The sequence below is a fragment of the Morone saxatilis genome, unplaced genomic scaffold (assembly GCF_004916995.1).
Source record: "Morone saxatilis isolate NCDOM2014 unplaced genomic scaffold, NCSU_SB_2.0 Contig2, whole genome shotgun sequence".
Classification (NCBI taxonomy): domain Eukaryota; kingdom Metazoa; phylum Chordata; class Actinopteri; family Moronidae; genus Morone; species Morone saxatilis.
In genome coordinates, this window is record NW_023339762.1 from 9,144,763 (window position 1) to 9,160,190 (window position 15,428).

The 15,428-nt window shown below is 38.9% G+C and overlaps 1 protein-coding gene across 1 annotated transcript in view; it reads right to left on the reverse strand.

The window, feature by feature from the left end:
- Positions 1-2,742: 2,742 nt before the first annotated feature.
- The window catches only part of ptpn9a (protein tyrosine phosphatase non-receptor type 9a), a gene marked incomplete in the record, with an annotated part of 20,823 nt that continues 8,137 nt past the window's right edge, over positions 2,743-15,428 (reverse strand). Inside the window, 11 exon segments of the mRNA XM_035665253.1 lie at positions 2,743-5,278; positions 5,509-5,716; positions 6,445-6,595; positions 6,727-6,805; positions 7,411-7,480; positions 7,837-7,924; positions 8,266-8,582; positions 9,038-9,148; positions 9,832-9,937; positions 10,847-10,971; positions 12,448-12,537. Coding sequence (XP_035521146.1) covers positions 5,088-5,278; positions 5,509-5,716; positions 6,445-6,595; positions 6,727-6,805; positions 7,411-7,480; positions 7,837-7,924; positions 8,266-8,582; positions 9,038-9,148; positions 9,832-9,937; positions 10,847-10,971; positions 12,448-12,537 — 1,536 coding nt within the window.

Below are 15,428 nucleotides of genomic sequence, written 5' to 3' on the forward strand. Positions count from 1 at the left end.
GGGTTTACTAGCCGAACAAAATGACGTCCTGCAGATTTGGCCATCCACCACGTTATGTTTCTGGCTATTCTCTAACGTTAGCCGTTCACGACCATTACCAACAACAAAAAGAAAAGCCTCCTTACAATTCATTTAAACACGCAAAAGGCGCGACTGAGCGCGGGACGCTCTCCGATCCTATATAAACATCGTTCACTTGAATACAGCAGCAGCACTGTTAATATTATTTAGTTTAACCAGCTGTTACATACCCAGGAAAAAGACTCCTTACTCCGGATTCGTGTTTGTAACAAAATAGTTGGAGACGCCCCCCTCCGTTGGCATTGGCGCACACTACAATACGCGTCATTTTATTTTGAATATCACCCGCTAAAACCGAGAGAGCAGCAGTGAGACAGCAGCGGTGTCTCCATTTGATAAGAGCTGTGTGGGTATGACTATCATCTGCACTCAAGATCTGCACAGTGGAGCAAACAGGAGCCAAGTAATAGAGTACATTTACTCAAGTTCTGTACTGAAATACTTCCTCTACTGCGCTGTACTTTATACTGACCAGCTGCTTGGTAGATTTCGATTTTACATACAACACATGTGGTCAACAAATACAATATGATGCTTTTTTATAATTAAAGCTCTGCGCAATATGAATATATGTAAGTTGTTATGTAAGTTGTTTGTATTAGATCCGCTTCAACCAACTACATCAATAACATGTTACTGACTTATTATTTTTTAGATATTTTGCTGATAATACTTTTACATCTGCTTTTATTTACAGTTAAAGTACTTCTTCCTGTATCGTTTGCCAGATTTTTCAAATTGGTATATGTGTATATATCATATGTATAGTATGATATATATGTACAGTACATGGGCCCTCCTTATGTTTTACCTTTATAGGACATCGCAGCAGATATGTTTAATACATATTATTGTGCTGCATTATTATTTCTGTCAGAATTATACCTTCTTTACATATAAAATGTCTTATTAGATTTTGGTGTAACTCAAAATATTTGTGCATCTTGTAGCTTCAATCCAGTCTGTCTGATACTGTATTAAATTCCTAACCTCCTCATCACCTCTTCGGCAGTCAGATTCACATTTAATATTCACAGGTATGTTTTTACTGGTGTATAATCACCTGAAAATAAGACTCTTTGTGTTTTTGTTACCTTAGACTGAGCTGTTTTTATCTGCAGAGGGAAGGGGTCCTGTTCTACAGAGTCTGCCATATTCAACAGCCATGTTTTTACAGTTGTCCATAACGGACAGGAACAAACTCCTACACGCTTGGAAAGCCGAGTTGTATTCAAATGGTTGCAATCTGCTCCCACCACTAGATGCCAGTGAATCCTACACACTGGTCTCTTAACGATAAATACAGTAAGTTATTTATTTTTGTTATAGCAATTTTATACTTGATTGTTAAAGAGAGAGAACTACTTTACTTGGCTTCAGGGTAAAATGCTGCTGCAGATTAGAGAGCAGTAATTACCTTAAGGAAATCATACCACACCCAAGCATTGTTGAGATAGAAATACTCCACACTCTGGGTTTAGCTCCCAGCATGCTCCACGGTTGCAGTGTTTCAACTTAGTGGGTGTACACATCATTTTGTGGGTATTCTCCTCTCAATGCTCTTTGCTTACACTGCTCACTTTGGTGTGGTAGTAAACCCCGCAGTTTAGCTAAATTCACTGTGTTTGTTGAGAGTGTGCAGTAGTTTAGGAGTGGTACTGCAACCATCGGCTCTGTATGTTAAGAGAAAAGTGACGTTTGGACCTTCAGTTGTCAGCAATCATTACTGAGCCTTGTAATGACAGTTTGGTTTAGGTTAGATTCTAAGTAGGGTGTGTATAAAGCATGAAATCCATTGTCTCATCACTACTATGATGATATGGATTATTGAGTCCAAGAGCGATAAATATGACTGTAAAAAGTAATTAGTTCATTCTTAATATTCACGTGGGGCCCCTCTTGCCCTATAAGCATCTCTATTTGTTGTATTTCTCAACTCATTTTTCGGTATTCAGGTTTTTTAATAGTGTTGGTGTATACTCCATCTGGACAGAAATGTAAATTTTACAAAATCCACTGATTCACCTGATTCATCTTAAGGGAAATATGTGGCTCTCTAGCGGCTAAATGCTTCATAAAGTAGTTGCTAGCTTTGTCTATCCATTATTTGCTGCTGGGCAATTAGCGTATAGTGGGTTTATTAGAACATTTTCTGCCTTCAGCTGCCTGCTGCAGCTGGAAATGAGGTTGAGAGTGGTGACAGTGAACTAAAACACTACAGTTGTGGGGCCGGAAAACCAAAACAATCAGTTGGAAGACACAAATTCTGCTTTGAGCTGAGGAGAACTGCAGAGTCCTAATTCTCTGTGGGTTCATCATTCAAGCAACTTTCACATTACACTTTGTCATTTGACTCATTGTTATTATAAAAACACTAATTAGTGTAGCTTTAAAGTTACTTATTAAACACATAAAGCCTGCTTCATAGGTTGTTGTCTTGCCTTCCCTTGATTTTGTTTTCCCTCATATTTAGAGTTTTATAAAAGTCTCACTGTTTGATGATATACAAGAGAGTCAACTGTGATTGCCAAATGGAAAATACCATAATCAACAAACTCTTGACTGGAAAATGAGAAACATTACATTCCCAACAAAACTGCATGGCCGTTCTACTAAATCAGCTTAATATGGCAAAAAAAACCACACACCTTTACAAACATATATGTTGACATAGTTTGTATTTAATACGGTATAGCTTGATTCAATAGTCATACGAATGATAAAGTAATAGGTTATAATAGAACAAATATAAAATTAATGTAGATAACTGTATATCCTGGGTAATCGTATGAAAACAGTTGTTGAATACAATAGAAAAATAAAATAGGGCACATTTTGCGTCATCATTGAAAGGAAAAATAATTCTAAAATCAGAGTGCATGAGGATGGCAGACTTAAAATGCTTCACTACAAGCAAATTCAATATGAATTCTGTAGTAAAGAACACATTTTTTTTCACCTGGCAACAACATAATGCAACACAAGACACTGTTTTTGTACATGTACTCTATAATAATGGCAAGATACTGGGACCAGATGAAAGCACTGATTACAACCACAGTCTGTAGAACTTAAAGTAACACATTAATAATGAAAATATACTTCAGACAAAACTTCTGACTCTCAGGTGCCCAAGAAGGACTTTATAGGGTGTAGGCACAGATTTGTGCATGCTTAGTCAGCTATTGTGTCATTAATTTCTGATTTCCCTGTAAAATCTTCTTGATTTGTCCCAATAAAGCTCTATGCAGATGTTTACAGTAAGACCAAAATGTCACTAAATGTTTCATATTCAAGCGTTACTAAATTTAACAATAACAATCAAGTTATCCCAGCATCACATGTAGACCTATGACGACTATTACGTTTTACTTGTCATCCTATTGACATGATGACTAATCTCAGAGCACATTGGGAATGGTTATTTAAAAGTGCTAAGACATGATGTGTGTCAAAAAACAAAAACAAAAGTATTGCACTACTCGTGAGGTCTTAACTGATGACTTCTGATGTACGCTTCAATGGCATAGTCATTACAGACTGCTCTAAATGTGTGTGTGCATTGTGTGGGTGATTAGCAATACATTTCCACAATCACTAAAGCATGATGGCACTGCTAGTGAGTAAAGGCGGCCAGACACTGTCTGTACTGCAAGTCAGGAAATCTCAATACGTAGGCGATATGGAAGATTTCAGTGGATACATATTGAAAAGCAAAAACATAAAACTACAGAGGAATTCACATGGACAACTATTTAATGAGTGGATCACAAAAGGGAGTTTACAGCCTGATCATTTTGGATGTGCTTTACCCCTCTTTACTGCCATACAGGGATATTTACTGAGGCAGAGGAGAATGAATTGTGCAGCCTTGAAGGAATACGACAACCTCTTGGCAATAGATTCTTTTGAATAAATTGTTTTTTGGCAACAAGTTGGGCAGTTTCACCTCCTCGTGTTCAGTATGACACTCCTGAGACTATGCAACTAGCTCGTACCATCTACGTGACATATAGCATGTGCTAAAAATGCACTACAGGGAACATAATTTCTGGACACAGTAGGTGTACAAACCTACCCAACTTACTCTAAAAGTACATGAGTAAAACCTATTATTGTTGGATGACAGTGGAGATGAAGCTCCCCATTTGGAATTTAAATGGTGTACTTAGTTAAAAGATCATTTCACCCCAAAATTAAAATTGTGTCAACTCGCCCAAGTCATGTGAAACTCCAACACATAGTTAAAAGGCATAAAAGTTAGCCACTGTAGTTCCATCTCAGCTCATTTAAAACTACTAAATTAAGTTGAGTGCTTATGTCATGCATCTGACCAAGATATCATCAGTGTACAGTAATTGTGTCTATGGGGCATTTATTTTCCACAGCAGTTGTAGGTATAAAAGTAACAAACCTTTTGTTGTGTATCATTTCCATAGCAACTTTAGGGTTTAAGCAGAATTTGACTGAAATGCAGTTAAAAGTCATTCATTGTTTTGCAGTCTTACAAACTTTACTGGAGTTTTAACTGATATGGGATGAGTGAATATTTTTTTATTTTGGAGTGAACTACTCCTTTAAAAAAAGCCCCCTCCCCCTCCATTGGTTTAAAGTGGCAAATAAATAAACAAGAGGTTAATGAACATTATCTCAATCACTTCACCCAATGTGCCTGACCAAAGACCACAAAATTGCACAACACAAGAGCAGTTTGTTCACGCTGCCACATACTTATGTTCAGCAAGAAACAAAATGTCACATTGTTGGAAGCGAGAATGTTATCACACTGAAACATCATAATGTCAACACTCAAGCCTTTTCGTGTCACTGTCTTGTCTTGGTCTGGCTTGTAAATGAAGAATGGCCTAGTTTCAAAAGACAGCTTCTGTGAGGAAGTTAACTTTGCTGGGCTCACTAATTGGTCACACAACACGGCTTGGGGTTAACAGATTGACTGCAGAAATCTCAGGGCTCATGGACTGGTTTCGGGAAGTCGGGGCTGAAGCTCACTGATTGGCTGGGAGCAGGCCTTGCCTTTGGGCGTGCTCCAAAATGGCATTGTAGCAGAAGTAGTACTGGTCCGGGGTTTGAATGCTGAAGGCTCTCTGTGTTCTCATGCGTCGCACCGTCTGGCATACATTTAGTGAGCCTACGTCCTGTAGCTGGGACAGACAGATGTCCAGGGCACAGAAGGTACCTGCCAACAACAGGGCTTGTTAGCAGTGACACTTTTTAAAGACGGGATTATTGACAAAGAAGTACAATTGTTAATACTGTTTTAAGACAATGTGAAGCATTTTGTGTTTAAATTTGGAAAAAGCTTAGGAAATTATCCACATTTAATCTGAAAACTATCATTAATACATACTGGTAAAAGCTAATAATCAGAGGTCAAGCTTTTAGAAGAATACAATCGCAGGATCTCACCTGTTCTCCCAATCCCTGCACTGCAATGGACCACCATTGGAGGTCCCTGTGGGTGGCCTGCCCACTGAAGTCCCAAAGCCTTCACCATTTTCCTCTGTTGTCTCTTCACAGCTCCCAGGAAGTCAATGAGAGTCACTGCTGAGGTGGGAACGCCGTAGTCAGGCCAGCTGAGATACTGGAAATGACTCACTTGTCTCTGTTCACATGTCTGAATGGATAAAAAATGATTTTAGTTACATGCTTGTTGCACCAATGCACCATTAGAGGAACAGTTTCTATAATAATTAAAAAATATTCAAATTTTGGGAAATACGCTTACTCTTGCAGAGTGTTAGGTGAGTCTGTATGCTATATGTTTATATATAGTTGGAGCCAGCTAGCATAACTTAGTATAAATAAGACTGGAAACAAGGGGGAACAGCTAGCTTGGCTCTGTAAATAAAAAAAAAACCAAAACACATACCAGCACTTCTACGTAACAATTTATATCTTATTTGTTTGATGCGTACAGAGAAAACAAATTAAAAAAATGATGTGGTTTCACAGGGGGTTATGAGCTGGAACTATTGTTTTGCTGGGGGCAGAGGCTTGTTGCAGTCTTTGCTGGTTTCCTGTCAACCTCATGGTGATGAGAAGACATGAAGTCACTAAGCCCAGCCAAGAAACAGTTTCAGCAGCAGAGTTCATAAAGGAGAAGGACATCTGGGCTATGTTGCTTATCCTGCTTCCACTGGACCCAGATAAAGAGAGGACAATGATCTCACTATGAAATTGTTGGCAAGAAATTCCACTGAAAAATATCTTTGACCTTTTGCTTTTTTTTCCTTTTCCCTAGCTTGTTTGTTGACAAACTAAATGTTGTTGCTACATGAAAAACCACCCTGGTATGCACGTTTCTGTTGCAATACATATTGTTGCAGCGGCCCATGGCTGTACCTCAGTGTTGTGCAGTTCGAGGGTGGTGTGGTTATAGTGGGTGTGGTGGTCAACCCTTTGGTTAACCACTGCCATATGGCCATAGACCTCCTGCCCCCCTTGCTCCAGAGGCCAATACTGTCCACACTTCCTCCGACTGCCCTCATCTGTCCTGCAGCACAGAGACAGGAAATACTTGATTAATTACATTTAAGTGACAGTTCTTATTCTCACTTACATTAAAGAAGAAACAGGCACATTTTTTACTAGTATGAATTATATATATAAAAATGACAAAATTACCTGGTTGTCATTACAATAACAAGCACGTTTTGTTCCCAGACCATTCTCCAGAAATCACTGTAGGTCTTTTCCAGTGGTCCTACACAGTTCAACAAGAGATTCAAAGTACATTAAAATGACTTTAGTTCAGTCAGTAATCAGTGGAATGAATCATACCCATTTAATTGCATGGAATAGCAGCCTAGTTACACTCCTAACAAACACTAATAAAGACTTTTGGACATGGTAGTGAAAATTAAGACCCTTCCCTTTTCTCGGCTCTTCATTTACTGACAATGATTCTTTAAATCGCAAAATTTATGTCAGAGCGTATTGTTGTACACACAGTTAGTCAAGTTGAGAAAGTATCCCTTCTTATCTTTAGAAAAACAGTATTTGTTACAAAACTAACATCCTGCCAAACTCATTGAGGAGATAATTCTGATAACAGGACTCTTAATACATTTTGCCATCTGCTCTCAAAACGAGAACTAATACTACTAATCTGACTGCTGATATCCTACACAATATTACACAATTTAAATTCTCTCCACTGTCTCATAAGATACTCATAGTTTATCTTCTGCTATATATGACAAATCATCTGTGAACACTCTTAAGTTAACATCCGTATACCACAAGGTTCTGTGCTTGGTCCACTGCAACCATTTACATCATTAAACATTAATGTGAAAACTGTCATACCTTGAGTACCAATGTATGCATTCCTCTGTTTGTAGCCGTCCATAAAACTTGCATTGATGTAGTCTGATCTCTGTGGGAACAACAAAGTTTTGTTACAAAGGTGGCAGTAACCCTTGCAAAATTTATGTATCATTCCAGTTTAAGAAAACACTAAAAAGTAAATTGTGCTCGACCTGAATAATATTGTATGACTCAGTTATCCACATGGGGCTGATGCAGTATTACATTTTAGAGAAGTGAGTACAACAGAGTGAAAATACTTTGGTTACACTCTCTCATGCTGGACAAATGCCAGCTTGCTTATAAAGCAGAACACTGTCAGTGTGGCAGTCTTTCAGAATGTTTAAGCATGGCACATTTTTTGGCAGCATGAATGCTTTTTCTTTTGATATGAATGAAACACGTAATATTTTAAAAAGCAACAACCTCGTTCTTTCTGGCTTTCAAACGAACTCTTGTCTGATCAAGGCACAGCACGTCTCCATAGCGATTCCTCTCCAGATTGTAGGCTGCTCTGTAAACAAATAATACCAAAAATTACTAATGACACACTTGGTGCTGTAGCCAAAAATGACAATCTACAAGTAGTAAATCTGATGTCCCAGTTTTGAATCATTTGTGCCCATTATAAATTCCCAAAGCCCAGGGTGGGACACATAAATTAATCTTCATTTTCGATCATATAATTTTGCCAGCTTCTGCTAATAGTATGAGCTTAGGTCCACAAGAATAATTGGCCCGATGAATACAAGTAGCCTAAACTAGGACGGCTGTTTTAATAATAAGTAAGTAATTCTAATCTACAAATTCACTGCTTATACCAAAAGTAACGAGTGTATGTTGCTGTAAACTCACTGTGCACAGTGAAAGGTTCCAGGCGGGGGTTCTCTGCGGAGCTCCTCATACTCTTGATGGATGCCTGACCGCTGAAGCCTGCCAAGGTGTGTCAGCAGCTCATGTGGCCGCATGGACTCGGGTCCAGGGACGTGAATTGAGGCCTCTTCCACTGGGATGCCCACCAGCTCGTCCACTGGGTCTACTCGGCCGTTCTGGCCTGCCAGTAGCTGCTGGTTCCAGCTATATGCATCCAGGGGCAGCAGGCCGCCAAGGTGCTGTGGGAGGCAGTCTCTGGGGAGGTGCTGGCGTAGCTCAGCCATTTTCACCATCTGAACCTGGAGGGAGAAGAGAAAGCGATTGACAGGAGTCTGTTTGTGTTCAAGTAAAAAATGCCAGAAACTCAATATTTTTTTGTTTTTTTTCATTTTTATGTCAGTATTTGTTTGTTTATTCGTAATTGCATGAACAATCCTGAAACACAATTTACAGTAAACAATCAGTCCCCAAAGGAATCCATACTAATGAAATTCCTCAGGGACGGTAATGTGGCAGGGTGATCGACCCCAGTGATTCAAGCATTAACATTCCATATGCTATATGAGGCAGCAGGGTGGATTAGTAGCGAGAAAAAAAACCCCTAATCAAATGATCACTTGCAACAATCAATGACCCTGAATTGCCTGCTTACTCACTGAAGGCCACTCCAGATAAACTAAACAACATTTTTCAAAACTATCATCATAAATATGGAGCACTTATTAGAATATGAGCAATAAGTGCCTTTATTTACCCTCTCCCTAAGTTTCTCCTTGAGAAGCAGGCTGAGCAGATTGTAGGGCACTCGAAACCAAACAGGGGCCCCGACAATCAACACCTTCTTCAGCCTGGCAGGGAACGCCCCCTGGTGGAGAGAGGACAGCACATCAAACTACAATTTATAATCACAGATTCAGTTTACTTCATTTTTCTTTGAGAATCACGATTTAGTCAATAATGTGCTAGTGTGTTATGTAGGAAAGGTAGTTTATCCTCAAAATGCGACTTGGACACTGACCTGAGAGAAGCTCACTCTCTTTCAGTTAATTATTTCTTAAAGACAAACAAATAATTATGCTTTCCTTACTTTGTGTTATCATGCTTTACTTCTGCATATATTAACTGAATTTGAGGACCACAACTTAGCTAACCCAGTCACTTTTTAGATCAATATGTGAGGATAAAATACATGCTACTGATGCGGCCACATACGTGTCTGTGTTATTGACTCTATTTGACATACTACTAAACTTTTAAACATAAATCCCTTTGTTGTAGGCATACTTGCAGGTACCTGCCAAAAAAAGTACCACTACACAGCCATGGAGTATGGATTAAATGATTTTGATGCTTATCAACCCATTTGGTAAGCTATTCATTTTGTCCATTGGACTGGTTCTTCACAGGATGAAGGACATAACTCAACATGCAATTCTTTGAATATTACACCTTCCATTTCTCAAAATCATGCATTTTTTTATTTTTTAAATTTTATATATATATTAAATACATTTGTGTAGATGTAAAAGGCAGCACTGTAATCCCCACCTTGAGCAGGTTGAGGATCTTCTTGCTTAGGTCCAGCTCGAAGTTTGTGTAGTTGGAGCCTGCCATGTCATAAATGAACACCAAGCCATTCCTCTGGGTCTCAAAGCTGTGGGCAAACAGAAGTTAAGATTTCTTAATGTTTTGGATATCTTAGAAAACAGGTTGGTACTGCTACTAAAAGAACAATTTAACATGTTTAACACTGAACAATCATCATAATGTAGATTCTGTAATGAGGTAGAAAAAGACCAGTTACATTTGTTTTTCTATTGTAAGTGTGACTAATAATGCAAAATGGGTTACACATTTATTTTGAACTTGCACGCTTAAACATTATGTTGGAGGTTCTGAATGAAAAATTTCCTCAGATGAGAAACACAATTATTCTTATCTATTCTAAGAATTAATCTTTTCCAAATTAATGTCCAGGCAAATATCTTTTGGGGGAAAAAAATGGGTAAGAAACCTTTATTGAGTAGCACATCGCAATCTGAAATGGAAAAATGTGCTCTAGTGACTATATAAAGCTATAAATATGCTCTACAGTACCTGTCATATGTTTATTTCATTTTTCTAAATGTGCTGTCAATTATTGGACTTATCAAAGGGATCCTATTAACATTTTGTATTTTTCTTTTCTTTTGTCTGGCTGCTTTTTTAGTTTTTCTTCCTTTTTTGAGATTATAATGTCATGTCATTAATATTTTGCCTGTATTAAAAACACACACAAAAACAAGTCAGGGAACAACTAACCTATGCAGGCAAGTGAACCTTTTTCTTTTTCCCAACCCATTGAACAGACAGCATATTGAAATCACACTTCAAATATAGTTGCCATGGAAGTTAATAGCAAAATGCTGCACCAGATTTAAATGCTAAAGCAGGATTTATTATTCTAGGGAGGAATGGATGCCCAATATTGATCAGATAACATTTTACTAATAATTATAAACAAACTGTCTTATTACAACTTTTTTTTACATTTAGGCTATCGTCTTAAAACCACAGTCCTCACCTTTCCACGGCCCGATCTAGGAGGTAGAAGAGGGCCTGAAGCACCACATGGTTGCCTGTCTTGTTTGGGTGATGAAGTTTGGCTGTGTACAAGGCAATAGAGGCCCCCGAAGGATCCCGTACACTCTGGAATGCATAAAACGCACAGGTTATACCAGCATTCAAGCTACGTTTCACTACCAGCTTAAACTCCATGTACTGAACGGTTAACAATATTAGCACACTTACAATGAAAGTGTTTTATTTGTATTCTGAAGGTTTTGTTATTTCTTCACTTTTTTCTGCATCATTGAATTTCTCATTAGAATGAGAAAGCCTGGATTATATTATCGGAAGAAAATATGTCCAGTGGATTGACTGAGATGTGTTTACGATAGGAATCATATGGTACTTTAAACAAGCCCCAGTAAAGTCCTTCAAGTGGCAACTAGTGTGACAACAAAGCAGCCAAATGGAAGCTCTGCAAAAATGAAGGATGAACAATGACCACAGGGGGGCACTTAAGTTCATACGCTGGTTACTGGCACACTGTCTGAAAGGGCTGTCAACAATTCACCAGGAGAAACAATGTCAATTGTTCTTGTGCTTGTCAGTAATGATGTTGCAGGTCTTGCAGCTCTTTTTTTTCTTTCCAAGAGGGACACAGAACATATTTTTCATGTCAGACCTGATCCAGAACTAGAGGCTCTTCAGTTGAATGAAGCTGCTGACCAAAAGATACTACCGTCCTTTGTAAGCAAATAAGCCTGTGTTCTCGGGCACGGGGGCTAAAAATACCTCAGACAGGATATGAAGCCCGCTGCTGAGGCTGGAGAACTCCGACGTCAGACAAGAGGATGTGCAGCATCAATGCCACTGTGGCACGTCAATGGGGAAGGAAGAAGGGAAACGCAGGAGAGTGGAAGTGTGTGTGTGTGTGTGTGTGTGTGTGTGCTGGAAGGGGGGCATATTTTATGGTTGTGATTTGGCTGACAAAAGGCTAAATTTATCTGGCACAGGAAATGCACTTTGCACATCAGTCAATCAATAAGTTGCACCCCAAAAGAATCTTTAAGTCCTCATTATGAGAGTATGCTTTCATAATGGGTACAGTCAACCTTTCTTGTCCATGAAAAGTGAGCTCATTACATTAGCACAAGTTGAGATCCTTTGAAGTGCAAGTTATTGACTGATTGATCTTCAGACCAAGCTGCTTCCACAGGAACCCTAAACCCTAAAGCAAAACAACCCATCATCTTAACATGTTCAACAGAGGACATTTTTGTTGCCTGAATAATTCTGTTCAATACAGACTGAATCCTGAAGCATTTTTAACCATTACTCCTTCTATTAAGCAACAGCTGCATATGGGATTGTAAGCTGACAGTTTAAAAGGATAAGACTAGGGGTTATTCTATAATTTTCCTGTCAACAAATCCCATGAAAATACTAAAAACTATCAGTGTTTTCAGTAGTTTCTGAACAACAATGGAGGTCAATGCAACAGTATATCAGGCTTTTGATACATAGTATATGTATCAAACTTTTCTGTAATTGTTCTGTAATGTGACATTAGACTGTACTTTTCCATGTAAGGAATGCCGAATCTAGAGACTCACTTACCAACACAGTGAACTTTCCACTGAGCAGCTCAGAGCGCAGAGGTTCTTCCTGAGGCTGAAGTCTGACGATTCCTTCTTTAAGACGTGTTTCCTGAAGAAAACAGATCACAGCAGGTGAAGTCAGGCCATGGAGTAACTATAACAGGCCGTCACTTTGAGGTTAATTCCTCTTTGTGAACAATAGAGAATTACACGCCTCACTTTCCTGCCAAGAGGATCCCTCTCTGCAAGGTTTCCATTTCGGCTTTCGATCCCTCTTGATTGAGAAGACATGATGGAAACTGCATCTAATGACTGACCCCCCCTTGTTCTTTTAAGACTGGTATTGGGACACAAATATAAATGAAAGACTAACAAAGATATGTATAAGCAGTTTAAAAAACATAATGGATATATTATTTTGGATGGCAGCCCTATTCCAAATAATATCAGAGCTTGTGCAGATAGAGCTTATGAAGATGTGTACCTGACAACTGAGATTGAGCCTTAAAGTCTACAGAACGATTGATTACACTGAAACAAAGGCAAAGGTTTGACAATGTTAAGCTGACCTGGGAAGCTGCACCACCACAGCTCACTAATTTACACCTTAATAATAATTTCTACAGTTTTTGTTAGATATTTGTTCCCTATTGACAAAGCCACGCTAGCTGTTTCCCCTGTTTCTAGTCTTTTTGCTAAGCTAAGCGTAGCAACTGCTGGCTGTAGCCTTATATTGAATCAATCGACAGACATGAGAGTGGGTTTAATCCGCGGTTTAAACATATCAGGTGCATAACATGAATATTGCTAATCTCCTATTTCGTGTTTGCTTGGTATGCTCGTAAACCTCCTCCCTGCGGACATCCATACAATGAAGACTGAACTTTGGAGCTCTACAGTAGTGTTATAATCAATAATAAAACAGGCAGCAACAGATGACATTTTTTTTCATGCGATTAAACAAGAAGCAATATTTGGACCTTAGGTATAATGGCCAAAGCTTTGTTTGCCATTTTTAATAATACAATCCACAGCTTGTAAAAATGAAAAAAGAAAACTCATCAATCACAAATGTAGCCGTCATCAGTCACATGTGATTTTAAGCGTATTTGAAGATCTTCTGTTATACATTGTTCTTGGCACTAAACAAGAATATCCGCCATTAAAAAACAACTTTCTGGTATAAAATAACTAATATGTATACATGGAAAAATGCATTGCATAGCTAAAACCAAAGTAAGTTCTCAAAAGTAGTGACACTTGTAAGGTCCAGTGTGTAACATTTAGGAGGAACTATTGGCAGAAATGAAATATAATATTCATAACTATGTTTTCATTAGTGTATAATTACCTTAATATAGGAATCATATGTGCATATGTTTACGCCATGTTGAACCGCCATGTTTCTACAATAGCCCAGAACGGACAAACCAAACACTGGCTGTAAATAGGGACATTTGCCTTTTTTCATGGCCACCATAGTTCCCCCTACACACTCCACAGCCCACATCATTCCCAGGTTGTCAAATACAGATGCCAAAAGTGTTCAGTTAGTTGCAATCTGCAAAGTCACCGCTAGATGGCACTAAATCCTACACACTGGACCTTTAATGGTTCATCCAAGAGCAATGATTCATTAAAATACAGCTTAGCTGAAGCTACTCACGCGGCAGTGGTACAGATTTTTATTTTACGTCAGGCCCGACTCGCACAACCAGCCACTTCAGTTTGAATGCCAGGTTGGTCTGTTTGCACGTACCCGACAACCAAACAAGCACCTCACTGGAAACTTTTCCCTTAGTTTGTTCTGACAAATTACTTGTACCCAGCCTCTGTCCTGGTGCTGACGCAGCATTAAACCGAGTTAAATGAACTGTGGCATGGCAGGGGAGACTAATCCTTCTCAAAGTCACATTCATGGCTTACATAAATGAGTCGCGTTTATGCAGGCCAACTGTTCATTGCAGAAATAAGAACCCACCTTGGTGATTGAGGAGACTTTGCTTAGAGGCAGGTGGTAAAATCCTGGTTCAGGTCTTGAAGCTATTCAGGTCATTAGAGTCTATGTGAGACATCTGGAAACTTTCTGTTGGCTGCAGTGGATAAACCAGAGCAGATCTAAGCAGATAAAATCCCATTTTGCATGTTCACATTTGGCCAGAATGCAATTTACAGCAGTATAGACCATTTAGGGACAAAATGAGACATTATCCTCAACTCCCTAGTAGTTACTACGTGGCACAGAGGAGAAGGTCTTGATTATGTTATTATCTAGATGTTATTTTGAGATCATAAAGTAAATGAGACCCGCAGTCTGATCTACTGGCCCTTCCCTCGAGGTTTTATCTTGATCATTTCCCAGTTTGATGGTAACAATATCACCAAGGTCACCAACTGCTTTTTTTTACTGATACGTGGGGAACAGATGTCTTTTCTCAGCTATATTCTATTGTATTCTTCCTTCAGCGAGTTCTCAAACTACATCTCGTACTCGTCTCATTCTCAGCTATGGCACACAGCCAGGCGGCCTCTCGACGTCCCTATAGAAGATACATATAGATATACAGCTAGCTGCCATAGATATACTCAAATGCACGTGTTAAACTTGGGTCTGTTTCAATTCACTTCTCCCTAGGGGAGGTGGCTGAGAGCACAGCCAACAAACAGGAAACAAAAAGGAGAAGATCAACAATATTAAAAAAGATGCAAAGCTGTTGTGTGCCTCTAAGAGCTCCAAAAGATCCAAAAAATAAGTTAAGTTAAAACACAACCCAACCCTTTTATTTCACCTATTACACAGAAATATTCCATTCTATCATTGTGTTTAATATTGTTTTTCATGCAGCCTAACATACCCTTTCCTGTGAAACTCTATGCTCCTCATTTACTCGAATGAACACTTATTTTGTGATAAGCTTGAAGCTCTGTGGAAAGTTGAATAAGCCTGCGTGACGCTTCTGGAAATGTCCGCCAGTGTATAATTCTGTGTGTGTGTGTGTG